General features: G+C 41.5%; 1 protein-coding gene across 1 annotated transcript; it reads left to right on the forward strand.

Moving 5' to 3' along the window:
- Positions 1 to 18154: 18154 nt before the first annotated feature.
- On the forward strand, positions 18155 to 21949 carry Atp5mc3 (ATP synthase membrane subunit c locus 3). Its single transcript, XM_045147947.1, has 5 exons — positions 18155 to 18207; positions 18374 to 18471; positions 19552 to 19629; positions 20093 to 20286; positions 21689 to 21949. Exons 2-5 carry the CDS (start codon positions 18433 to 18435, stop codon positions 21801 to 21803), a joined length of 426 nt encoding a protein of 141 aa, XP_045003882.1. The 5' UTR covers positions 18155 to 18207; positions 18374 to 18432; the 3' UTR covers positions 21804 to 21949.
- Positions 21950 to 27633: the final 5684 nt, after the last annotated feature.

Consider the following 27633-nt stretch of genomic DNA (forward strand, 5'->3'; position numbering starts at 1 on the left):
AATCAGCCAGAGGGAATTTCTGTCATTTACAACTAAGAACGGAGGAATTTATATGATTATAGCAGTAAAAAAGAATGAGGTTGATCTGCATTCTTCAAAACTGTCAATATCATAAGAGATAATGAAAGAGTAAGGAAATGCTACAGATTATATACACTAATGAGTTACAAGTAAACATGATGTGTATTTTTGTACCAGATCTTGTTTTAAAGGAGTAAATTCCATAAATATAGACATATTGGATAATTGATAAAATTGGAATATGGATTGTAGATTGGATAAAAGTTTTGTATCAATGTTGAATTTCCCTAATTTGATATACTCTCATTATATTGGAGATTTTTCTCACCCCTGGGAAACATGTAAAGAAATATTGAGGGCACAATGTATGCAACTCTTTTATGGCTTAGAAAAATAACAAAAATACATGTGTCTCTGTGTATGTGTACTGTTGATAGATGCATACATGCATATATATATAGATAGTACCATGCATGTGTATATGTGTATGTGTAGTCAGAGAAAGAAAGGACAAATATTAAAAAGTTCAGGGCTAGAGAGATGGCTTAGCAGTTAAGACACTTTCCTGTAAAGCCTAAGGACTCAGGTTCAATTTCCAAGTACCCACACATGCCAGATGTACAAGATGATGCAAGTAGTAGCTAGCGGCCCTGGCATGCCCATTCTCTCCCTCCCTCTCTCTCTCTTTTTCTCTCTCTGATTGCAAATAAATAAAAATAAATATTTTTCTAAAAAAAAGTTCAGAAAACAGTAAAAGTTGGTGAAGAGTAAACAGGTATTCATTCATTACACTCTTAAAACGTTTCATTGTTTAAGATTTAAAGACTATAAGCTTAAATTTCAAAATTAAAATTAAATTTTAAAATATTGGGGCTGGGAAGATGGCTCAGCAGTTAGAAGCACTTGCTACACAAACATGAGGGCATGAAATCACACAAATTCAGTTCTCCGGCACTCTCGTAAACAGCCATATAGGGCCACACAGGCCTGTAACCTCTGTCCTAAACAGGGTGGAGACTGGAGAATCACTGGGGCTTGCTGACAGAATAAAAATGACCAAAACAGCCAGGTGTGGTGGCACACACCTTTAATCCCAGCACTCAGGAGGCAGAGGTAGGAGGATCACCATGAGTTCGAGGACAGCCTGAGACTACATAGTGAATGCCAGGTCAGCCTGGGCTAGAGTGAGACCCTCCCTTGAAAAAAACAACAACAACAACACACAAAAAAATGACCACAATGGCAGCTCTGTGTTGACTGAGAGACTTCATCTCAGGTAAACAGGTGAATGAGCAAAAAGAAGCCATCTTATATTCTCTCTTCTGGCCTCCCTACACGGGCACAGGGCACAAAACTCTGCAAACACATGTGTATACACTACCCACATCACGTCACACCACACATACTCTACATACACACACAAATATACACACATGCCAAAAAAAAAAATGGAGCAGAGAAGATGGCTTAGTGAATAAAGGGCTCACCACACAAGTGTGAATACCTGAGTTTAGATCCCCAGAACCCACATAAAAGACAGACATTATAGTGGGCATCTGTAACTCTAGAATATCTATAGTAAAAGGAGAGGCAGAGCCAGGAAAATCTGCTGGAAGTTCATGAACCAGCTGGCCTGGTACCTCACATGGTGAACAAGAGCATCTATCTCCAACTAAGTAGAAGGAGTGACCTAACACACCCCAAACTTTTCCTCTGACCTCTACATAGCCACATGACAATGTGCACCCATGCTCACTCACTGCACACATGCACACCAAAAAGGAAAATCATGGCAGGGGTACACATCAGCGATAGAATGCCTACCTAACATACACAAGGCCTAGGTTCAATTGCCAGTAAAATAATAAATAAACCCTTTTACTTTGTATACTTACTAAAAAAAAAAAATTGCAAAAATTGTAAATAAGGTCATCCTTAAAGAAAACATTACTAGCCGGGCATGGTGGTGCACGCCTTTAGTCCCAGCACTCGGGAGGCAGAGGTAGGAGGATCACCATGAGTTCGAGGCCACCCTGAGACTCCATAGTGAATTCCAGGTCAGCCTGGGCTGGAGTAAGACCCTACCTCAAAAAAAAAAAAACAAACAAAAAAAAAAAAAACATTACTTAACTATCCAGAACTTGAGACAAGATTGTTGCAAACTCTTCAGCAAATAAAGTATGTTACATATTATAGTAATGACTAATGAAAATTAGTCTAGTGGCTAATTGTCTGACTTTAAAGAACAGTAGAGTATATTAAGAATTAAAGCTTACTGCTCCTGAATGAGAAAAATGATGTGCCATAAGTGCTCATGAGACATCTGATTTGTAAGATTTCACCTTAGAGAGCACCTTGCCTGCGTTTTCTCAAACATGGAAAACCATCCAATCCCCTCACTTAAGAGCTATCACCCATGAATACTCTGTGGGATGAATCACTGTGGCCTCATTTCCTAATTGTTTGAAATTACATATGGCTCATTTGGAAAAATGGTAAGGGAAAGAATCAGAATTCATCCTGTTTTGGGTTCTAACTAGAATACAACATAACAAAAATAGCTGATGAGGGAAAATTCTTTGTAAAATAATTCCAATTACTAAGTGGAGAAGAAATGATAGAGAATGATGTCATTTTTCAGTTCTAATGAAACAATTCATTGAGGCAGCAATCATCAGTGGACACTAAAATCACTATGAGAAAAGCTGTAAGGGGCTACAGAGATGGCTCAGTGGTTTAAGGCACTTTCCTACAAACCTAAGGACTCAGGTTTGATTCCCCAGCACCCAGGTAAAGCCAGATGCACAAGGTGGTGCATGCGTGTGGAGTTCATTTGAGGTGGCTGGAAGCCCTGGCGTGTCCATTCTCTCCCTCCCTCTCTCTCTCCCTGTCTCTTTCTCTCTCTCTAATAAATAAATAAGATATTTTTTTAATAGCATGGGGAACTTTACAATGAAAAGTATCAGGCTGACCTCACCAAATTGGGTTTTTGTAAGTGTATGTGGTTATGCATGTGTGTGTTCATATGTGTATGTGTGCATCATGTGGTGGTCATTGTGGGTGGTGTGGGGCTGGGGGCAGAAAAGAGCCTTGGAGTTCCTCAGTGGCCCTCTACTTTATTCTTTGAGATAAGATTCCTGGCTAAATTTAGAACTCACCTATATGGCTAGACAAACTGGTCAGTGGCCCCCAGGCATTCCCTGTCTTTGCCTTCCCAGCACTGGGATTACAGACATGCACCACCATACCTGGCATTTTATGTTGGTGTTGGGTATCCAAACTTAGGTCTTCTTGTTTGTATGGCAAGCACTCTACTTAGTGAGCAACTTCTATAGCCCTCACTGATCAACTTTAACATCAAAATAAAGACAATCGGTTATAATGTGCTCCCTAAATGGTACACTTAAGGCATTTTGGGCTAGGGAAATGGCTCAGCAGTTAAAGGCTTTTTTTGGTTGCTAAGTCAGCCAACCTGGTTGCAATTCCCAGGCCACTCAAGTAACCCAGCACAAAAAAAAAAAAAAATGTATCGCAAGCATCTGGTGGTTGTATCAGCAATACGCTCTGGCATACACCTATACACACATGCACGCCTGCATGAAAATAAATTTTTTAGGGCTGGGGAGATGGCTTTGCGGTTAAGCGCTTGCCTGTGAAACCTAAGGACCCTGGTTCGAGGCTCGATTCCCCAGGACCCACATAAGCCAGATGCACAAGGGGGCACACGCGTCTCATTTGCTGTGGCTGGAGGCCCTGGCGCACCCATTCTCTCTCTATCTATCTGCCTCTTTCTCTCTCTCTCTCTCTCTCTCTCTCTCTCTGTTGTTCTGAAATAAATAAATAAAAATAAAAAATAAATAAATTTTTTAAAATTAAAGAAAGCTATTTTGGGTTGGGGAGATGGCTCAGCAGTTACAGGTACTTGCTTGCAAAGTCTGATGGCCCAGGTTCAGTTCCCCAGCACCCACATAAAGCCAGATGCACAAAGTGGCACATGCATCTGGAGTTCGTTTTGTAGCCCTAGTGTACACATTGTCTCCTCTCTGTCTCTCCCTCCTTTCTTTCCTCCCTGACAAATAAATAAATTTATATATATATATATATATATGATTATATTATATATAATATTATATATAATTTATATATAAATATATATTATGTTATTATTATTATATATATATAATAAATATATATATTGGTTTTTTGAGGTAGGGTTTCACTTAAGCTCAGGCTGACCTACAATTTACTATGTAATCCCAGGGTGGCCTTGAACTCCTAGCGATCATCCTACCTCTGCCTCCCGAGTGCTGGGATTAAAGGCGTACGCCACCATGCCCAGCTAAAATATATTTTTTAAAGAGATTATTTTAAGAAAGTCAAAAGCCCAAATATAACCAGCCCTGTAAATCAAACTGCCAACTTACAGGAAATATGGATTTCTAGTGAACATGTGAGGTGACATCAGGAAGATAAAATTGTCAAAGTTCAGAATGTAAGCAACTGTACAACACAAATTTCTAAAGAGGAAGTAGAGAAAGAGATTGAAAAGATATATAGCTAGGGCTGGAAAGATGGCTTAGCACTTAAGGTGCTTGCCTACAAGCCAAAGGACCCAGGTTCAATTCCCAGGACCCATGTAAGACAGATGCACAAGGTGGCACACATGACTGGAGTTTGTTTGCTAAAGTTGCACCAGTGGCTAAAGGCCCTGGTGAGCCCATTCTCTCTCTATCTGCCTCTCTCTCTCTCTCTTTCTCTCTCTGTCTCTCTCTCTCTCTTGAACTTTAAAAAAGATATATAGCTAACTACAACATGTAAGCTTATTCAGATCCTATTTGCTTATTTGATTAATGGTTTTTCAGACAGGATCCTCCTATGTCCAGACTGACCTACAGCTTAAAATTTTCCTGGTTCAGCCTTCCCAGTACTGAGATTACAGGTATGCACACCCATGACTGGCCAGATCTTTAATGTCAAGAAACTTTAAAAAAAAAATACCATGAGCTAGATCTGGGAGACAGTTCAGTGGATAAAGTACTTGCTCAGCCATCATGCCACACACTACACATATACAAAGCCAAAAAAAAAGAGGTCTAGAGAGATGACTTAGTGGTCAAGGTGCTTGCCTGCAAGCCAAAGATTCAGGTTTGATTCCCCAGTACCCACATAAACCAAATGCACAAGGTGGTACATGCATCTGGAGTTCATTTGCAGCAGCTGGAGGCCCTGACATGCCCATTCTGATCTGCCTCTTTCTCTCTAATAAATAAATAAATAAGGCTGGAGAGATGGCTTAGTAGTTAAGCACTTGCCTGTGAAGCTTAAGGACCTCAGTTGGAGGCTCGATTCCCCAGGACCTATATAAGCCAGATACACAAGGGGGCGCGCACGTCTGGAGTTTGTTTGCAGTGGCTGGAGGCCCTGGCGTGCCCATTCTCTCTATCTTCCTCTTTCTCTCTCTCTCTGTCTGTCACTCTCAAATAAATAAAAATAGAAACATAAAATAAATAAATACATATTTTTTAAAAAAAAGAAAAGTGTCATTTGACAATAAGTGATATCTGAATATTAAGTGGGTATTGAAATTAAGATATTAGTGCTAAATACTTCCAATGTTAAATGTGATAATGATATTGCAATTGTGTTTTCTCCAAAAGAGTCTTTTTTGGCAATCAAACATGTATACTCAAACATGTATAGTTTAAATATTATTACTTCTGAGATTTGTTTCAAAATAACATTGGATAGCGGGAAAAAAGGGACAGAAAAGAGGTAGCATAAGACACACAGGATTGGCTGAAGCTAGGGAATAAGTGGAAATTTACAACACTGTTCCCTTTTGGTGAACATGTCTTTAAGCTTCCATTGTAAAACGGTAAACAGGGGCTGGGGGTATGGCACAGCAGTAAAGGGTGCTGGCTTGCAAAGCCTGCTGGCTTGGGTTCAATTGCCCACGTCAAGCTGTACAGGCATTCATTTGTAGCAGCAAGAGACCCTGGTATGCTCATAAACACACACACACACACACACACACACATGCAAATAAATAAATAACATTTTTTAAAAATCCTAAAGGGTCCAGGCATGGTGGTGCATGCCTGTAATCCCAACACTCTAGGACGCAGAGCTAAGAGAATCACTGTGAGTTTGAGGCCAGCCTGAGACTACATGGTAAATTCCAGGTCTCCCAGGGCTAAAGCAAGTTCCTATTTTGAAAAACCAAAATAAATAAATTAAATAAGAGCTGGCCTTGGGCTGGAGAGATGGCTTAGCGGTTAAGCGCTTGCCTGTGAAGCCTAAGGACCCCAGTTCGAGGCTCGGTTCCCCAGGTCCCACGTTAGCCAGATGCACAAGGGGGCGCACGCGTCTGGAGTTCGTTTGCAGAGGCTGGAAGCCCTGGCGCGCCCATTCTCTCTCTCTCCCTCTATCTGTCTTTCTCTCTGTGTCTGTCGCTCTCAAATAAATAAATAAATAATTTTTAAAAAAAAAAAAAGAAAAAAGATAAGAGCTGGCCTGGAGAGATGGGTTAGTGGTTAAGGCATTTTCCTGTGAAGCCTAAGGACCCAGGTTCAATTCCCCAGTATCCATGTAAGCCAGATGCAGAAGGTGGTGCATGTGTCTAAAGTTTGTTTGCAGTGGCTTGAGTCCCTGGAGTACCCATTCTCTCTCTCTCATACATAAATAAAAGATGATGGATTGGATTTGTCTCTATTTTGAAAAATCCTAGGTGAGCTGGAGAGATGGCTCAGCTGTTAAGGCACTTGCTTGCAAAGCCTGATAGCTGGGTAGCCAGTCAGAAGAGACGCCTCAAAGAGGAACATCATGCCTACCTGGAACATCATGCCTGCCTGGAACATCATGCCTGCCTGCTTCATTAGAACCAGAGTTCAGCATCTATCCAACCAGCTCTAGTGGCCCCTGCTCCTGAGCCAGCCCACCATAGCAAAATTATATGTAGATCCTTACCAGGTGGGTAAGGTCTCTTTATGGCTTTTCATCTTTCCTAACCTCCCAGGTCTCTGCTCTGGTAAACCCCCTCATCTAGGCCCCGCTGGGCTGAGACTGAGGGGTGGGAATCCGGACCTCTATTCCCACGTGGGCTCCCCAGCAGCTCCTGTCTTCCACATGACAGGAGCGCTCTGTACTTTTCTTCTCTTTTCCTCTGGTCTGTCGATTTAATCCTTTAAATTCATAAAGCAGGGATCCCGGGTAACCTAAATTCACTGGTACAATTGGCATTGGCAAGGAGCCCCAAAACTCCCGTAATAGGTTCAATTCCCCAGTACTGCTAAAGCTAGATGCACAAAGTGGTACATGCATCTGGAGTTTGTTTGCAGTGGTAACAGACCCTGGTGTGCCCACTCTCTCTGTGTGCATATATTTCTCTCTCTCTCTCTCTCTCCTTGCAAATAAATATTTTTTTTTAATTTTTAAAAATGTGTAGGGCTGGAAAGATGGCTTAGCAGTTAAGGCACTTGCCTGTGAAACCTAAAGACTCATGTTCAACTCTCCAGGTCCAATGTAAGCCACAATAGTGGCTGGAGGCCCTGGGATACCAATTCTCTCTGTCTTACTCTCTCTCTCATTTAAAAAAAAGAAGAAGAAGAAGAAGGCACCAGACGTGGTGGCACACGCCTTTAATCCTAGCACCCGAGAGACAGATGTAGGAGGATCGCCGTGAGTTTGAGGCCACCCTGAGACTACAGTTAATTCCAGATCAGCCCAGACCAGAGTGAGACCCTACCAAAAAAAAAAAAAAAAGAAGGCAGTCTGCTGGGCTTGCCTCAAAAAGAGAAAGAGAGAGTGTGTGAGTGTGTGTGTGTGTGTGTGTTAACCTTGGTGTAAATCTGATAAGTGTACGGATGATCATTGATTTTAATCCCTGGTGTTAAGGTGCATTTCAAAATTGTGCTGACATTTAGAAAATGTGAATGAAACTGCTGTACAGTTAAGTTTGAAAGAGTTAGGTTTTTTTCAGAAAGTTTATTTAGCTGAGTGTGGTGGTACATGCCTTTAATCCCAGCACTTGGGAGGCAGAGGTAGGAGGATCACTGTGAGTTCAAGGCTACCCTGAGGCTATATAGTGAACTCCAGGTCAGCCAAGACCTTACTGCAAAAATCAAAAAAAAAAAAAAAAAATATATATATATATATATATATTTATAATATATATAAATATATATATATTTTTATATATTATTTATATATACATATAAATAATATATATAATATATATATAAATATAAATATAAATATATATATATATTTTTTATACTTTGTTATATTTCCTTTGAAAACTGCAATAATCTATATATTTGTATTCTGCTTTGAACCTATAGCTATATAAGGCTTGTCTATTTTTAATTTTACAATAATAAAATATTTTGTTACCTGCTTAAAAAAAAAAAGTGTAAATGGCCAGGTGTGTTACTCAATAAGTAGAGGCAGGAGGGCTGGCACAAGCTTGTTCCAGACCAGCTGGAGCTGTATAGAGTCTGTACCAAAAAAGAACTAAAAACAGGGACTGCAGAGATTAGTGGCACTGAAACGTACAACTCCTGGTGGCTAAAATGGAATTTTATTTTATTTTATTTTTTTCTGAAGTAGGGCCTCATTTTAGCTCAGGCTGACCTGGAATTCACTGAGTAGTCTCAAGGTAGCCTTAAACCCACGGCAATCCTCCTACCTCTGCATTCCGAGGGCTGGGATTAAAGGTGTGCGCCACCACGCCCAGCTAAAATGGTAAGTTTTTAAAAATATATTTTTTTATTAGTTTTGTATTCAGTGAACAGTCAAGTTGGTACCATTGTTAGCCTCCTCCCTGTCCTCCCCCCTCCACCTGGACCCTCCCTGTTGGGTCCTGCATTGTGGGGTTAGCCATCAGTTATGTGGAGGAGGAAATTTCTCTGTGTACCATGAACTAACATGTGGCTCTGACATTCTTCCCACCCCCTCTTCTACAAATTTCCCTGAGCCATGTTGGGTTCATGAAATGATAAATTTTGTTACTAGTTTTATTTTTGGTTGTTGTTGGCCTCAAACTCATGCCAGTCTTTCTACTTGAGATTCTCAAATGCTGGGATTATAGGTAATTTGTAAGCCACCACACCTGGTTCATATGGTTGTTATTGTCATTTCCCCAATGCCTGGTGATGGTGTACCCTATGTACCTATTAGCCATTTGTAGTTTTTTGTTTTTTGGTTTTTTTTTGAGAAAAAGCCTATTCAAGTCTTTTGTAAATTTAAATTGTTTTGTTGTAATAAGTTGTGGGAATCTTTAAATATTCTAGATATTAACCTTTTACCAGACATAGAAATATTGTCTATGTGAATTGTTTTCATTCCCTTGGCACTGTTCTTTGATGCACATAGCTTTAATTTTATTGAAATCCAACCTACCTACTTTTTCTGGTTGTTGTCTGTGCTTTTGGTCTCATATCCAAGAAATTATTGCCAAATGCAATGTTAAGAAGATTTTCTTCAGTTTTCTTCTAAGACCTTTATAGATCTGGGCCTTATCTTTAGGCCTTTGATTCATTATGAGTTAATATTTGTAGACAACATAAAGGACCAACCACATAATTTTACGTCCAGTTTTCTTAGCACCATTTGCTGAAAAGAAAGTTAAATTTTTTTAATTTAAGAAAGACTTTAAATTACATTCATATATTTTCATCTACAATGTGTAAAATATTCAAAAAGATACATGCTAAGCTATTAATCATGATTATGTTTGAAAAAGTAAACAGTGATTAGATAGTAGGGTATCCAAAAGCTATAATTTTTGCTGTATATAACTTTATATTGTTGAGATTATTTACAAAGACCACAAACATGCATTGCTTTATGTAATTTCAAAATGATTGTTTTGCTTTTTTTTTGTTGTTTTTTAAGAGAATTTGGTCAGATGTCAAAGCATGGACTACTAGGCCAAGAGTCAGTATTTTGGCAAGCTGTGGGTCCAAAGTAACTAAAAATGCTGAGGCAAGATCATTGTAGAGTGTGTAAGAACTAGAAGATCTCAGTGGTAATGCTGTTTGTCCACATAATCTGGCTCCAGCAAAGAGAGAGCCTTAACTTTTAATCTTTCTCTGACTCTCACCCACCCATTTTATTTTTACTCTGCAGCTGTATTTGGGTAGTGTAGTATTTACCTTGTTTTTTGTTTTAAAAATTTTTTATTATTATTTATTTATTTGAGAGTGACAGAGAGAGAAAGAAGCAGATAGAGAGAGAAAGAGGCAGAGAGAGAGAATGAGCGCACCAGGGCCTCCAGCCACTGCAAATGAACTCCAGATGCATGTGCCCCCTTGTGCATCTGGCTAACGTGGGTCCTGGGGAATCAAGCCTCGAATCAGGGTCCTTAGGCTTCACAGGCAAGTGCTTAACCACTAAGCCATCTCTCCAGCCCATATTTACCTTCTTGATACTGGCAGAAAGTGACCCAAACCAAAAGTAACTGATGGGAGGAAAGCTGTTTATCTTCAAGTGGTTACATTACTGTTTTTCTTTCGTCTGTTTCTAATTTCAGTGAAATAAAATGTATTAAGTTGTTTAAAAAAAAAAAAAAAGATTAACGGGCTGGAAAGATGGCTTAGTAGTTAAGGAATGAGAAAAGCCAAAGGACCTAGCTTTGATTCTACAGAATCCACCTAAGCCAGATGCACAAAGGGAGCATGCATCTGGGGTTCGCTTGCAGTGGCTGGATGCCCTGGTGCACACATTCTCTCTTTCTGTCTCTCTATCTATCTCTATTTCTCTCCCTTTCTCCCTTTCAAATAAATAAATAAATATAAATAAAATACATAAAAGAGTAAGACCCTCTAAGTTAAAACCTTTAACTCTTAATGCTTTGCCTTCCTATAGTTTCTGATCACATGTGTTTGCCTGCATAAGTTCCTTACTTCAAGTTTGTTGGATTTTTTTTTTTTTTAACACTCAAAACGTGGCTTGGAGAGGTGGTTCACCTGTTAAAGGCACTTACTTGCAAAGGCTGTCAGCTGGGGTTCAATTCCCCAGTACCCACATAAAGTCAGTTGCACCAAGGGATGTATGCATCTGGAGTTTGTTTGCAATGGCAAGAGGCCCTGGTTCATTCTCTTATTCTCCCCCACATTCTTCTTCTTGAAAATAAATAAAAAGGGCTGGAGAGATGGCTTAGCGGTTGAGCGCTTGCCCACGAAGCCTAAGGACCCCGGTTCGAGGCTTGATTCCCCAGGACCCACGTTAGCCAGATGCACAAGGGGGCGCACGCATCTGGAGTTCGTTTGCAGCGGCTGAAGGCCCTGGCGCGCCCATTCTCTCTCTCTCCCTCTATCTGTCTTTCTCTCTGTGTCTGTCACTCTCAAATAAATAGATGAAAATACACACACACACACACACACACACACACAAATAAATGAATAAAAATATTTTTTAAAATAACTTGCATGTGTGTGGTGGTGCATGCTGTTAATCCTAGTATTTGGGAGGCTGAGGTAGGATGATCACTGTGAGTTTGAGGCCAGCCTGAGACTACATAGTGAATTCAAGATCAGCCTGGGGAGTTAATATGATGGAGAATGGAATTTCAAAGGAGAAAGTGGGGGGGGGGGTAACATGGGATATTTTTTTATAATCATGGAAAATGCTAATAAAAATTAAAAAAAGGGCTGGAGAGATGGCTTAGCGGTTAAGCGCTCGCCTGTGAAGCCTAAGGACCCCGGTTCGAGGCTCGGTTCCCCAGGTCCCACGTTAGCCAGATGCACAAGGGGGCGCACGCGTCTGGAGTTCGTTTGCAGAGGCTGGAAGCCCTGGCGCGCCCATTCTCTCTCTCTCTCTCCCTCTATCTAGCTTTCTCTCTGTCTCTGTCACTCTCAAATAAATAAATAAAATATTTAAAAAAAAAAAAGATCCACCTGGGCTAGAGCAAAACCCTACCTCGAAAAACCAAATTAAAAAAAAAAAATCCAGCAATGTTCTTAACAGAGGTAGAAAAAGTAGTCTCAAAACTCATATGGAAGAACAGGAGGCCTTAAGTAGCCAAACATATTTTCAACATAACTAAAATAGCATAGTACTAGCACAAAACAGACACACAGATCAATGGACTAGAAGACCCATCTCTAAATTCAAGCAACCAGCTACCCGATCTTTGACAAAGGGGCTAAAAATACACATTGGAGAAAAGATAGCATCTTCAACAAATGGTGCTGGAGAAATTGGATAACCACATGTATAAGAATGAAATTAGACCCACTTCTCTCACCTTGCAAAAAGTCAACTCTAAATGGATTAAAGACCTGAAACTCTAAAACAACTAGGAAAAAAAAAAAAAAAAGCAGGAAGAACACTCCATGATATAGGCATAGGGAAAGACTTCCTGAATAAGATCTCAGTAGCACAGGAAATTAGATCAACACTCAACCACTGGGATCTAGTGAAACTAAAAATTTACTATACAGGAGAGACTAGAGAGATAGTTTAATGGTTAAGGCACTTGCCTGTGAAGCCTAAGGACCCAGGTTCAATTCCCCAGTACCCATGTAAGCCAGATGCACAAGGTGGTACATGTGTCTGGAGTTTGTTTACACCCTGGTGTGCCCATAGTCTCCCCCTTCAATTATATATATACACACACAATTTTTTTGTTGTTTTGTTTTGTTTTGGTTTTTCAAGGCAGGGTTTCACTGCAGCTCAGGCTGACCTGAGATTCACTATGTAGTCTCAGGGTGGCCTCAAACTCACAGCAATCCTCCTATGTCTGTCTCCCAAGTGCTGGGATTAAAGGCATGCGCCACCACACCTTGCTCTAAATATTTTTTTAAATTTTATTTATTCATTTGCAAATGGAGAGAGACAGAGAGAGACTGGGCACACCAGGGTCTGTAGCCACTGCAAAGGAACTCCAGATGCATGTACCTCTTGTGCATCTGGCTTATGTAAGTCCTGGGGAATCGAACCTGGGGCCTTTGCCTTCACAGGCAGACACCCTTAACCGCTAAGCCATCTCTCCTGCCTCTAAATAAAATGTTTTTTAAAAACATATACAGACAAGCAAATCATCAACAGAGTCAATAGACATCTAATAGAATGGGAGAAAATCTTCACCAGCTATACCTCCAACAAGGTCTAATATCTAGAATCTACAAAGAGCTCAAAAAAACTAAACAATAAAAAAAAAAAACATTCAAGAGGCAGAGGTAGTGGCCATGAGTTAGTGGCCAACCTTAGACTACACAGTAAGTTCCAGGTCAGCCTAGGCTATAGTGAGAATCTACCTCAAAACAAGAAAAAAAGAAAAGAAAAGAATCAAAGAACTAGGGTAGGGAATTGAACCGAGAATTCTCAAAGAAATACAAATGTCCATTAAACACTTAAAGCGATGTCCAACATCTTTAGTCATCAGATAAATGTAAATCAAAACAAGTTTGAGATTTCATCTCACTCCAGTCAGAATGGTATTCATCAAAATACAGAAAGACAAATGGTGGGTGAGGCTGTGGGGAAAGAGTAACTCTTACCCACTGCTGGTGGGAGTGCAAACTTGTACAACCACTATGGAAATCAGTACAGAGACTCCTGAAAAAGATGAAGAGAGATCTACCATTTGATCCAGCTCTATCACTCCTGGGCATACTCCACTCTTTACTACAGTTATACCTGCTCGGCCATGTTTGTGGCTGCTCTATTCACAATAGCTAGGAACTGGAATCAGCCCAGATGATGAATGGATGATGAAGATGTGGTACACATACACAGTGGAATTCTACTCAATGGTAAGGAAAAAGGCAATGATGAAATTGCAGGAAAAATGCATGGAAATGTTGGAAAAAAATTATTTTAAGCAAGGTCATGTAGGCACAGAATGACAAATGCCCCATGAACTCTCTCATCTGTGGTTCCTAATTGGCATCAACTGGACGTGAGTGCATATGGTAGTAAACACCAGAAATATGGGCATAAAACCAGAATGAGAGACTAGGAGAGAGAAGAAAGAGGGAGAGAGGCAAGGAGTTACTTGATAGGCTACGGGAGGGATAGAATATAGAGGGCAGGAGGGCAGGGGTAGGAAGGGTAGGGAGAGACTTACACAGAAGATAAGACAGGGCTGGAGGGATGGTTTAGTGGTTAAGGCATTTGCCTACAAAGCTAAAGGACCCAGGTTCCATTTCCCAGGACCCACGTTAGCCAGATGCACCTGCATCTGGAGTTTGTCTGCCCTGGTGCACCCATTCACTCTCTCTTTCCCCCTTTCTCTTTGTCAAATAAATAAAAATAAAAAGTATTTTTAAAACAAGTTCAGGGCTGGAGAGATGGCTTAGCGGTTAAGCGCTTGCCTGTGAAGCCTAAGGACCCCGGTTCAATGCTCGATTCCCCAGGACCCACGTTAGCCAGATGCACAAGGGGGCACACGTGTGTGGAGTTCGATTTTCAGTGGCTGGAGGCCCTGGCGTGCCCATTCTCTCTCTCTCCCTCCCTCTTCTCTCTCTGTCTGTTGCTCTCAAATAAATAAAAAAATATAAAAAAAAACATAAAAACAAGTTAAGACAACATGAGTCACTTCCTTAGAAGCTAGCATTCTATAAGATATAACCACCAAAAAAGGGGGAGGGGGGCAGTCCAGACCAAAGGTGGAAAAAGGTTAACCTTGAAACCATGGATTCTGACCAGTAAACCCCAGGCCCAGAATTGGGTTGTCCCCACAAGTGAGCTGTTGGCGAGGGAGATCCACAAGGTTCCCAAAATAATGTAGGCCATTGCCAAAGCACTTGATTACCTGACAGAGCTCAAAGATAAGACCCTATTGCTGAAGACAGCACAGGCTGCAGTCATAAGATGTCAGAGTACCATGCTGGAACAGAAAGAGAAACTGGCTTCCATCTGGCTAGCCTTCGTAGTGCTAGAAAGCCCTATGGGAGCTGCTGGAAGCCAACGGTCACCAACAGCATGAATAAGCAGAGGACCCTGCAGACTATGAAATGAACCAGCCAAATAAGAAGCACACACTTGTGCAATAGTGGCACACAGCCTCTGTGGGTCATCATCTGTTCTGGTACTGGAAACCAAGTTAGAATCGCAAAGTCAGAAAACTCGGACTCAAAGAGATTTCCCCCACTGCTCTCTGGAGAAGAAGAGTGGGCTTGCACACAATAAGTCTCACAAATAACTTTGTATATCGCCTTTAAACCAAGCTGCTCTCAGACTTGGTTGGAGAATCTATTTTCTTCTGCAAATGGTGGGAAAAAATGGAGGAGAACCATGATCCATTAATAAGACAAAAAGATAAGCCATGGTGGCGCACACCTTTAATCCCAGCACTTGGGAGGCAGAGGTAGGAAGAACCCCATGCGTTCCAGGCCACCCTGAGACTATATAGTGACCTCTAGGTCAGCCTGGGCTAGAGTGAGACCCTACCTCGGAAAACCAAAAAAAAAAAAAAAAAAAGATAGCCAACTGCCCACCACAAGACATGCCACCTCTATAACATCTAATAGGGCCCAGGAGAAATTGCAGAGGAAGTGGTGCCACTGCTCTGACAGCCTGACAGCCAGCTCCAGTGTGATGGTGGCAGACACAGTGATCAATCAAAACCCATCAAAAAAGAAATGCAGAGGCTACAGAACTCAACACTAAATCAAACTTCCAATAGGCCTGCCATGGCCCAAGGAACATTATGGAAGAGGGGTCAGAAAGTCTGTAAGAGCCACAGAGTGTGTAGGAATACCCTGAATCATGGTTCTCCCGCTACCTAGGACTGCTGAGGCCTTCATGACCCATAGCAAATCCCATAATCACACTGAAAGGGTTCCAGGGACATGGGAGAAGGGGAAAAGGGATAAAAGAGTATAACCTGTTATAATATGTATATATATAATGTGTGTATAATAAATAATATGCATAAAATAACTTTTTTTAAACTTGCATCTTGGGTTGGAGAGACGGCTTAGCAGTTAAGCACTTGCCTGTGAAGCCTAAGGACCCCGGTTTGAGGCTCGATTCTCCAGGACCCACGTTAGCCAGATGCACAAGGGGGCACACATGTCTGGAGTTGTTTGCAGTGGCTGGGGGCCCTGACACACCCATTCTCTCTCTATATATATATGCCTCTTTCTCTCTCCATCGTTTTCAAATAAATAAATAAAAATAAACAAAAGAAATTGGTGCCTTAAAAGAAATTCAATTTAAAAAAGAAATTTGTGAAATAAAATTTAAAAAAAAACTTGCATCTTGCCAGGTGTGGTGGCACACGCCTTTAATTCCAGCACTCAGGAGGCAGAGGTTGGATGATTGCCATGAGTTCAAGGCCACCCTGAGAAAAAGAGTGAATCCCAGGTCAGCCTGGGGCAGAGTAAGACCCTACCTCAAAAAAACAAACAAACAAAAAAATACATGCTGACACGTTTCTTCCTGGATAAAACTTGAAGATATTATGCTATGTGAAAGGAGTTAATTATTAGCTAGGTGCAACAGTACATACCTAAAATTCCATCACTATCAAGGCTGAGGTAGGAGATAGCAAGTTCCAGGCCAGCCTAGGCTACAAAAATCAAAACACGAACAAACTAAAAAAGAAGAAAAAGCAGCTAGTTACAAAAAGGCACATAGTGAAGGATTCCATTCATGTGAAATGCCTAGTATTTATTTGTATCCTGTCAGTTATAGAAACAGAAAGTAGAATGGTGGTTATTGTTACTGTTTAATGCACAGAGTTCAGTTTGGAATAATGAAAAGTTGTGGATGTGATAGTGGTAATGGTTATACAACAGTGTGAAGACACTCTTAAAATGATTTAAATGATAAATTTCATGTTAGGTATATTTTGCAATAAAAAATTCAAAGCCTTAAACAAATCTATTAAAAAGACCAAAAGAAAGCCAGGTGTGGTGGAGCACGCCTTTAATCCCAGCAGTTGGGAGGCAGAGGTAGGAGGATTGCTGAGAGTTCGAGACCACCTTGAGACTAATAGTTAATTCCAGGTCAGCCTGGACCAGAGTGAGACCCTATCTCGAAAAACCAAACAGGAAAAAAAAAAAAAAAAAAAGATCAAAAGTTCAGTAAGAGCCATTTTTTTCTGAGACATTTATGCACTCATCTGAAGAATTAACAAAACAGGCGTGCCTTGAGATCAGCCTGAGGCTACATAGTGAATTCCAGGTCAGCCTGGGCTACCGCAAGACCCTACCTTGAAAGACCAAGCAGGTGTTCAGTAGATTTTGAAAGTACTGACTTTTTTTTTAGTTCAAAGCTCTACATGAAATAGATTATAATCGCTCACTTCTAATTATACAGGTGGAAGAAAAGTTGACCAACCTCACACACTGACCTAGAGGCAAGGCCATGCCCAAAGTCACAGTTTTTAGATCCCCTCATTTGTTATTCCCTGTCCCTGTGCTTGCATCATGATGAACCCTTTTCCCTGTTCTTCAAAATAAATTATCTTGCAGGTCCTAGTGGTGCAGGCCTGAGCCCAGCTACTCAGATGGCTGAAGCAGGGTGATAGGTCACAGATTCAAGGCCTGCCTGAGCAACATAATGAGTTCAAGGACAGCCTGGGCAACCTAGTGAGACTCTGTCTCAAACTTAAAAATAAACGGAAGCTAGGGATGTAAACAAAAGTAGGGATGTTACACCTGGCGCAGCGTGCAAGGTCCTATGTTCAATTCTCGATAGTATTAAAACAACAACAACAACAAAAATCTTAGGGCTGGGGAGCTGGCCTTGCGATAAAGGCGTTTGTTTGCAAAGCCTTCCGGCCCAGGTTCTATTCCCCAGAGCCCACGTGTAAACAGGTGCATAACGTGATGCCATGTGTCTGGAGTTTGGCTACAGCGGGAAGAGGCCCTGAAGCACCCATTTTCTTATTCTTTTATTCTGCCTAATAAATATAAATAAGTAAATATATATATTTATATTATATATTATATTATATATATATATAAATTTTTTAAATAATCTTCATTGTTGAAAAGTCCAACAACGCTCTTCTCTGACTGCCCGCCCATCACCGGATGGCTGTCACTGTCCTTTTCCGCCGGCTACCAATAAAGTTGTTACAAAGTGACCTTGAGAGTCTTCCCCAGCGCACTTGACTCCCCGCCTTCTCCATCCGGGTGCTGCGGCGCGGATAAGAGCCGGACCGCGCCTGCGCGCCCAGCCCCACTGCTTCGACCTCTGCCGCCGCCGCCGCCGCCGCCTCCCGGGAAGGTAAGTGGAGGGCGCGGGAGCCGGGCCGGGCCAAGGCCAGGGCGGAGCAGCCAGCGCCCAGCGGGGACCATTCATTCCGCTGGCGCCACGCCGGGCACGGGGACCTGGGTGGCGGAGGACAAGCCTCTGGAGGGCACTTGACCTTAAGCCTCTTTTACCTCGGCAGAGACGAGCCCACGTCGCCTGTCACCCAGATCCCGCGGCCGCCGCCCGGAAGCGTGCAAGATGTTCGCCTGCGCCAAGCTCGCCTGCACCCCCGCTCTGGTGCGTGGGCCGCCGGGGGACCCGGGGGGCCGGGCCTCTGGGCCTGAGGCTCCACGTTGTTGAATGGGGCCGGGGCGCCGCCCTGGCGGGGACAGCTCTCCTTCACCCTTTCCCCGGTGCCCTTTCCCTGCCGTGTGCTCCCGGGGTGCCTTGGACCTCCCCTCCGGCGCTGGGGGGAGGTCTAGGGCAAGTCCTCCCTCCTGCTCGGCCAGGGGCGTCCCCTCCTCCACCCCCGCGGTCTGGGGCTCTGGGGTGGGGTCGACGCGAGGCGTGGGGGTAGCGGGGAGGCCGCTGAGGCCTAGTCCACCGGGCCCCCAGCACCGTTGGGTAGGTCAAACTGACTGCTGCAGAGGGAGGGACTTTGCCTCACCATAGGTGGGCGGAGGAACGTGGTTGGGGGTAGCCCAAAGACTTTCTTCCCGCCCCTGGAATCTTATCTCCATAACCATTTTGGAGGCTTTAAGTGGAAGGGTAATATCTGAAGGATTTGTCTTCAGAATCAGATCTTGGTTCTGAAAGGATTTTCCATGACCTTAGTGTAGTGGACAACTCAAGGGCAGAGAAGCCAGGCTGCAGCGTGTCCTTATAATGAGACCATTCCACTGATTATTTTTAACCTGCTATAGAATTGCTTGAACTCCTTTTTTAAATTTATGATTAATGAACATCGAGGGATATGTTGGAAGTAGTGGGAGCTCATATTGACTGCTAGGTATTTTAAATGACAGCATTCATAGTGACACTTGTAACATTTGTTCCCAAGAAACTTACAGAAGAATGTGGATGTTCCACTGAATTGTGGCACAATACGTGAAATGTTATGGGCAACACATGTTCATTAACTGATCTTGGAATCTTGTCAGAGTGTCACAAATAGATATATAGCAAGATTCACAATGTCCTTAGTATGAACCTTTATTAGAATGGCTTCATGAAAATGACCAAACAGCCAAGGTAAGAGTATAGATGAATTTCTGAACCATTTTTTCTTTTTCTGCTTGCTTTCTTTAGAATTCATGGTGCAAGAAATGTCATTGAATTCTCGTGTATCCTAAAATTTTGAATCTTTTTCATTAATAGATCCGAGCTGGATCCAGAATTGCATATAGACCAATTTCTGCATCAGTGTTATCTCGACCAGAGGCTAGGACTGGAGAGGTAAGAGTAGTAATAAAAGAAATTAGGTAACGCTGCCCAGATAGTCATTGTTTTTATTATACTGAAGGAGTGGGGACTACATTAATCAATGGTTTCAGGGTAGTCTTTTCTCACTCTTTATCCAAAGTCTATGTACAGGATGAGCCGATGAGAGGAACATTTGTATACAAACCTAACCTCATAAGTAGGCCTTTAAATATTTTAATTAGTATTTATATTTAGTGACCTGTACTTAAATTGAAATACAATTATCAAAAACCTACTCTGTTGAAAAGCATTCATACATGTTTCTCAATTTTTAGTGGTTCTACAAGGTGTAGATCTCAACTGCCTTCTTTTCAGCTGTTGATTTCTACTGTGCCATGCACAGCTATAGTAGAACTCAGTTATCATTTTGACAGTGGAGCAGTTAAAATGTTTGTGATTACTCAGTTGACCTTTGCCTTTATTTCCTGTTCTCCAGGGCTCTACAGCATTTAATGGGGCCCAGAATGGTGTGTGTCAGCTTGTCCGAAGGGAGTTTCAGACCAGTGCAATCAGCAGAGACATTGATACTGCTGCCAAATTTATTGGTGCCGGGGCTGCAACAGTAGGAGTCGCTGGTTCAGGTGCTGGTATTGGAACAGTCTTTGGCAGTCTTATCATTGGTTATGCCAGGTAATCAATCACGTCTGTTCCTGGATAAGTTAAAAAATAGTTGGAAACTGCTTGGAGTAATTAGAAATAGTAAGCTAGTGGAATAATAGCTATGTTGTATTAAATGCCTACTGTGTGCATTGTATTATATTTTGTAGGGTATATATTATCTCACTTATTTGAGAGAGAATGCCAGAATCATTCTTTATTTTTATTTATTTATTGTTGAGGCAGGGTTTCACTCTAACCCAAGCTGACCTGGAATTCACTGTGTAGTTTTAGGCTGGTCTCAAACTCACAACAACCCTCCTACCTCCAGCCTCCTGTATGTTGGGATTAAAGGTGTATGCACCTTTAAAACCTAGCCATTCTACATTTTTATGTCTAATACAGCTAAACATTTAGGGTATAGGAATAACAATTTACCATTAGATATATATTGGATTCCTCATTTGTCTTAAAGGCTTAAATTTACAGGAAAAAAAAAATAGATAATTCCATGGGTGTTTTTTGTTTGTTTTTGAGGTAGGGTCTCACTCTAGCCCAGGCTGACCAGGAATTCACTCTGTAGTGTCAGGTTGGCCTTAAACTCATGGTGATCCTGTTACCGCTGCCTCCTGAGTGCTGGGATTAAAGTTGTATACCACCATGCCCAGCTTTAATTCCATGGTTTAAAAAAAAAAACTTATCTGCAAGCAGGGTGTGGTGGCATACGTCTTTAATCCCAGCACTCTGGTAGGCAGAGGTAGGAGGATTGCTGTGAATTTGAGGCCACCCAGAGACTACATAGTGAATTTCAGGTCAGCCTGAGCTAGAACGAGACCCTACCTCGGAAAATATTTGCAAGCAGTGAGAGACAGAATGGGCACACCAAGGCCTCTAGTCACTGCAAACCTCCAGGTGCATTGGCCACTTTGTGCATCTGCTTTACTTGGGTACAGGGAAATTGAACGCTGGTCTTTAAGCTTTGCAGGCAAGCACCTTAACTGCTAAGCCATCTCTCCAGCACCCAGTGCCATGGTTTTTATTTTCTTTGATGACCTACAGATTGTACCCATATGTTTTTGTTTTGCTTTGTTTATTTTTGCTTGTGGTGCTGGGGTATAAGCCTGTAATTCCAGCTACTCAGGAGATAGAGCCAGGAGGATCACAGGTTTGAAGGCAGCCTCAAAGAAAACTGTCAGGACTCCTCAAAATAGATAGGAATTACATACAAAGACAGCTCCGTACTTTTAAACTGTATGATTAGGATTAGAGAGAAAAGTGTGAGAGGCAGAAGCACAAGAGATCTGGGCAAGAACTCTTTTAGTGGACTCCCAAGTTTGCAGAGATCTTTCCATTAGTGGTTTGCTTCTTGACCATTTACTGAATATGTTGAAATTGCAATTTCAAAGTAACATCATGTATGTTGTATCTCTTCTAGAAACCCTTCACTGAAGCAGCAGCTGTTCTCATACGCTATCCTGGGATTTGCCTTGTCTGAAGCTATGGGTCTCTTTTGTTTGATGGTTGCTTTCTTGATCTTGTTTGCCATGTAACAGGAATTACTGCTTGAAATGTTGGCATTCATAGTAATTACGGATGTAATTCTGTATATCTTACTGTGACTCCAAAAACTGTAGTGTTGGTGTCATGGAAATGTACGTTATTTCCAAACTCATTTCATTAAAGATGAAAACTTTAATTTTTGCTGTGATTTGTACTTATCTAAATTTGGAGCATCACAAAGATGCATTCAGGCAGATGCTGGCCCAGTTCAGAGAAGCTGTAGCAGTTACCCCAGTGATGAGAAAACCTAATGTGATTTTTATGGGAATCCTTTTGAACAGTGTTCTGCAGATTACAGCTTGTGGGGCTTGATGTTTATATAAAGGAGAAATATTTTAGTCCTTTTTGCTTCTATGATACATGAGTAATTAAGCCAACATAATTGTTCAAGATGTTTTGTACTTTGAAAGGGTTAACACAAATTAGAACACTTACCTTCCAAGTTGACTTAGCTGCTCTTACACACAGCTGGATCTAAAAATAAAGCATACCAGCTTTTTAGGACTTGGAAGCCTTAATCTGGAAGGGAATGTGATTTTAGTTTTTCAGTCTCACATTAAAGAAGCTGTTTGGCCAGAACGAGTCACCGTCTGTCTTCTGAGAAGGCCACTCTTACTGGCAGCTACTTTATTTGACAAACCTCTTCAACTAAAAGACAGTTTTTAAAAGTAAAATTAATTGGCTACATTTTTTTAAAAAGCCAAAGTTATTAAAATAGTGCTTATCTCTGCTGCTACCATGTTACAGTGGGAGTATTGGCAATGATGGTTCAGCAGTATTGTGCTCCTAATACTGCATGCTGCTTCCTGGTCATACTTGCCCTGCTAAAAGGAAGAGAGTGGTGCTACTAAGAAAGACTGCCATTGTGCCCTAAATTACCATCAGGGTATTTGTCGTCTAAATTTTAGGATTTTGGGAGGAGGGGTTAAAAGTGTAATGATATGTATGTGTGTGCTAACTAAATAACTAAGATTTTAACAAAGTCAGGGCTTAAGGATTAAGATAATCAGGACAAGTAGGAAACCTTTTTTTTTTACTCCCTTAGTACCCTCTGCCTAATTTGATTTCAACTGAAATAGTAGTCAGAAGAATTTCGAAGCATGGGAAGACTTCTGTCAGAATCAACTGGAGTTCTTGTTTAAAACAAGAATCCCCAGTCTCCAGACCTACTAAATTAGAATCTTTGGACATGAGACCGAACAATCTGCTTTTTTTTTTAATTTATTTTTATTTTTTATTTTTTTTTAATTTTTATTAACGTTTTCCATGAACAATCTGCTTTTAACAAAAGGTTTCCCAGGTAATACTTTTACACAGTTTGACAATCACACATATCCAAGACCCAAAAAATCTAGAGCTGTAAGTGTTTTCAGTTGGTGAATCATTCTACCCATACCAACTACAAAATTCCTGGAAATGGAACTGTTCTCTTGACAAGCACTCCTCAGTAATTCCTCACCTGGAACCTAAGACAATACAAAATAGGTCAGCAAAAACATGCTCTAAAAAAAAAAAAAAAAAATAGCCAAAAGTAAAACGATCAGCAATTAGTGTTAGATCCATCTAATGGACTATTCAGCCCTAAGAAATGAAGACGGTTATGATGGCACATAACTAATCCCTGCACTGATGCAGCTGAGGTGGGATTACCACATGTTCAGGGCCAGTCTGGGCTACAAAGTGAGACTGTATGGAAAGTACAGAAATGAGACACACATGCTAAACATGGGTGAACCTTGAAAAGGGAAAGTGAAATAAACCAGACAGATGCTGTGAAAATAGGCAATTCCAGAAAAAGCCAAATCATGGTTACTAGGGGGAGAGGAAAATGGAGTAACTGCTTAATGGTGTGGGCTGCCCTTCTGGGGAAATGAAGGTATTCTAGCATTAGAGAATACTGGTGGTTTAACAGCAATGTAAATGTACTGTCATCAAATTGTACATGTTGAAATGGCAAATTACATGTATTTTACTACAATTTAGTCCTGTGCTATATAACAAAATACATAGTAAAGTCATAATTTTTTTTAAACCATAGAAAACTACTTAGATTAATCCTGTTCCAAATTAATTTGAAATAAAATCAATCTTAATAAACACTTGTGCTGGTTTGGTGGTGTAAGTATTGAAACATTGATTCTGGAAGAAGAGATACCCCATGTAGGGGTATCTCAAGTCTGAAAAGGAAATGTTTGAGCAGTGGGCACATGATCTTGAGGTTACTGAGCAAAAAGAGAAAACATCTTTAGAAAACGGCTATTTTTCCTAGTTACTATATTTTATTTCTTGGACCAGAATTACAACATTGAACATATGCTGCTGGATTGTATCAACTGTGTCGAAGTTTATTGTGCACTTTTTTTTTTTTTTAAGTAGAGTCTTTCTGAAGCCCAGGCTGACCTGGAATTCACTATGTAGTCTCAGGGTGACCTCAAAATTTTTCTTGTTTTTAAAACACATTCTCACTACATTGCCCAGGCTGGCCTCAAACATTCAATGCTTCTGTCTTGGCTTCCCAAGTGCTGGAATTAACAGGTGTGTGCCACCATACCTGACTCTATTGTGATAATGGAGGACAAGTTCATTCTACCACAGAGCTATAACCCCAACTTTTTAATAACAGGTACCACCTCCCTGAGTTAATGAACATTGTAAACAAATATTAATGACATACATTTTTTAAAAAAAATTTAGGACAGAATGGGCATGCCTGGGCTGCCAGCCACTGCAAACAAACTTCAGACATGTGTGCCCCCTTGCACATCTGGCTTACATGGGCCCTGGAAAAATCAAACTGGGATCCTTTGGCTTTGCAGGCAAATGCCTTAACCACTAAAGCATCTCTCCAGCCCAACAAATACTTTTAAATATCAATTTCTGAGCAGAGGTTAATGTTACTTTCACACCAACCAAATGAGGCATTTCCTCTGTTGATAATACTGGCTTACAGTTAAATACTCCCAATAGGTAATAGTACCTTAGAACATTAGAATGTAGTTCCTTAAGGCATTTCAAGTTTTTAATCTTTATTTATTTATTTATTTTAATTTTTGAGAGAGAGGCAAAGAGAATGGGCACACCAGGGCCTTTTCACCTCTGTGAGTGAACTCCAGATACATGCGCCCTCTTGTATGCATATGCAACATTACATGCATCACTTTTGCATCTGGCTACATGGGATCTGGGATCTGAACATGCATTCATAAGCTTTACAGGCAAGTGCCTTAACTGCTAAGCCTTCTCCCTAGCCCTTGATTTTTATTTATAATGTGTTCCTCCCTTAATGCAGAGATAATTTTTATTTTTCTGAATTGGCGAGGGGTATCAAACCCAGGGCCTTGCTCTTGCCAGACAAACATACCACTGAGCTACACCTCTGCCCAGAAAAGTGACATTTTAAAAATAACCTTATATATTTGCAAGCAGAGGGGAAGAATGGACATGCCAGGGCCTAGTCCCACTGCAATTTCAAGATGTCACTTTGTACAGCTGTCTTTATGTGGGTACTGGGAAATTGAACAAGTGCCTTTAACCACTGAGCCATCTCTCCAGCCCAAATGTGATATATATATTTGCCTGCAGAGAGAAAGAAGAGAAACAGAGAATGGATATGTCAGGGCTTCCAACCTCTGCAGACAAACTCCAGGTGCATGCATTTCTTTGTGCGCCTGGCTTTATGTAGGCACTGGAGACTTGAACCCAGGTCATTAGGCTTTGTAGGCAAGTACCTCAACCGCTGAGCCATCTCTCCAGCCCTCAAATGTGATATTAATGTTTTTAGCATTACCTAGATTTGAGTACAAGTTAAGTTCAACACTATATGGTGAATTTCATATGAGCTGCATAATAACCAAGATATTCAACACGAGTAGAAACAAGCCGGTATGGTGGTACACACCTTTAAATGGTGCATGCCTTTAATTCCAGCACTCAGAAGGCAGAGGTAGGAAGTCAGCCTGAGACTACATAGTGAATTACAGGTCAACCTGAGCTAGAGCAAGACCCTACCTTGAAAAATGAAAAACTTTAAAAAAGTAGAAATAATTTTCCAGTGAAGATGTGATATGGGAAAGTGCCACTTGTCTACATTTTAAGGTAATCCTTGAAGAGCCAATACAATGAGGACAGGTCAGAAGAAGAGATATTTTGGCTAGTGAACAGCATGAGAAAAAAATCGATGAAGCACCGATAATGTGGGGGGAAAAAGGAGTTGTCTGGGTATGGGAGGGGAACAGTATAAACGAGGGGCAGAGTGAAGCCAAAAATCAGGTAAACTGACAGATGTGTGGGGGGGGGGGTTATGTTTTGTTTTTTGGTTTTGGTTTTTCAAGGTAGGATCTCATTCTAGCCCAGGATGACCTGGAAAGCACTATGTAGTCTCACTCTGGCCTTGAACTCACAGTGATCCTCCTACTTCTACTTCCCGAATGCTGGGATTAAAGGCATGTGCAAACATGCCCGGCTAGATGTGTGGGTTTTATTCATGTGATCACAGCCAGCCATTTGGAGCTGGGTGTTAGGGAGGTTAATATGAGACTAGTGTGTGCCAACAATGACCAATGGTTTCTGAAGCAGATATGGTTGAGGTAAAGAGGACCTTGTCTGGGATGGTGGCAATGGTTATTTAAGAATTTCCCAAAGCAGCATTGGGATTTGCTGCCTAGATCTCAAGAACCAATCAGAAAAGGAAAGGATGTGTGAATCTCATGAGCACTAGTCCTTATGCTAGAGGCTTCACATACACTGTCTTTAACCCTCATGGCAAATCTACAAAATTGGTGGTGGTTTTCAAGATGCAAAAACAAGTCAGGCATGGTGGTGCACACCTATAATCCCAGTCCTCGGGAGGCAGAGGTAGAAGGATCGCTGTGAGTTTGAGGCCACCCTGAGACTACATAGGGAATTCCAGGCCAGCCTGGACTAGAATGAGAATCTACCTTGGGGAGAAAGACAGAAAGGAAGAAGGAAGAAAGGAAGAAGGAAGGAAGGGAGGGAGGGAGGGAGGGAGGGAGGGAGGGAGGGAGGGAGGGAGGGAGGGAGGGAGGGAGGAAGGAAGGAAGGAAGGAAGGAAGGAAGGAAGGAAGGAAGGAAGGAAGGAAGGAAGGAAGGAAGGAAGGAGGGAGGGAAGGAAGGAAGGAGGGAAGGAAGGAAGGAGGGAAGGAAGGAAGGAGGGAAGGAAGGAAGGAAGAGTGAGCGCAAGCGAGCGAGAAAGCAAGCAAGCAAGCAAGAGAGAGAAGGAAAAAAATCAAGGTGCGAAGAAAAATAAACTCAGAGAACTTCATCCCCAAATTTATATAGCCATTAAATGGCAATACCTGGATCCAAATTCAAAGTTCCTTGATTTCAAAGCCCATGCTTTGTTTGATTATGTTAGGGATGACTTGGAGAAATACTTTTTTTTTCAAGGTAGGGTCTCACTCTAGCCCAGGCTGACCTAGAATTCACTATGTAGTCTCTGACTGGCCTCAAATTCATGGTGAACCTCCTAACCCTCTCCTTCCCATAGTGCTGGGATTAAAGGCATGTGCCACCATGACCGGCCCTGAATTTTGGGTTTTTATATAATTTTAAATACGTGATGGAATCTTGCAAGGAGACTTGGCCTATAAAGAGAAGACAGGTATGGTGCACAGTGGGGAGTAGCTGTACACTAAAGCTCAAAGCAGCAGCAAGGACCCAACTCCAGGTAGACAACAGATTGATAGTGAGCTTCATTAGCCTGGTTTTGACTTTCCACAGTGTTGGGAATGTAGTTGATACAAAAGTGAAGAGCAGTGAGGGCAAGACTGAGCAATGGCAAAATAAATAAATTCAGGGGAA

Source organism: Jaculus jaculus, chromosome 4 (genome assembly GCF_020740685.1).
Source record: "Jaculus jaculus isolate mJacJac1 chromosome 4, mJacJac1.mat.Y.cur, whole genome shotgun sequence".
NCBI lineage: Eukaryota > Metazoa > Chordata > Mammalia > Rodentia > Dipodidae > Jaculus > Jaculus jaculus.

Excerpts from the sequence above, each read along its gene's own strand:
- Atp5mc3 (XM_045147947.1), top strand. The coding sequence starts at position 18,433 with ATGTTCGCCTGCGCCAAGCTCGCCTGCACCCCCGCTCTG. Across the intron at positions 18,472-19,551 it reads TCGCCTGCACCCCCGCTCTG|ATCCGAGCTGGATCCAGAAT; the intron begins GTGCGTGGGCCG and ends TTTCATTAATAG. Across the intron at positions 20,287-21,688 it reads CTTATCATTGGTTATGCCAG|AAACCCTTCACTGAAGCAGC; the intron begins GTAATCAATCAC and ends TATCTCTTCTAG.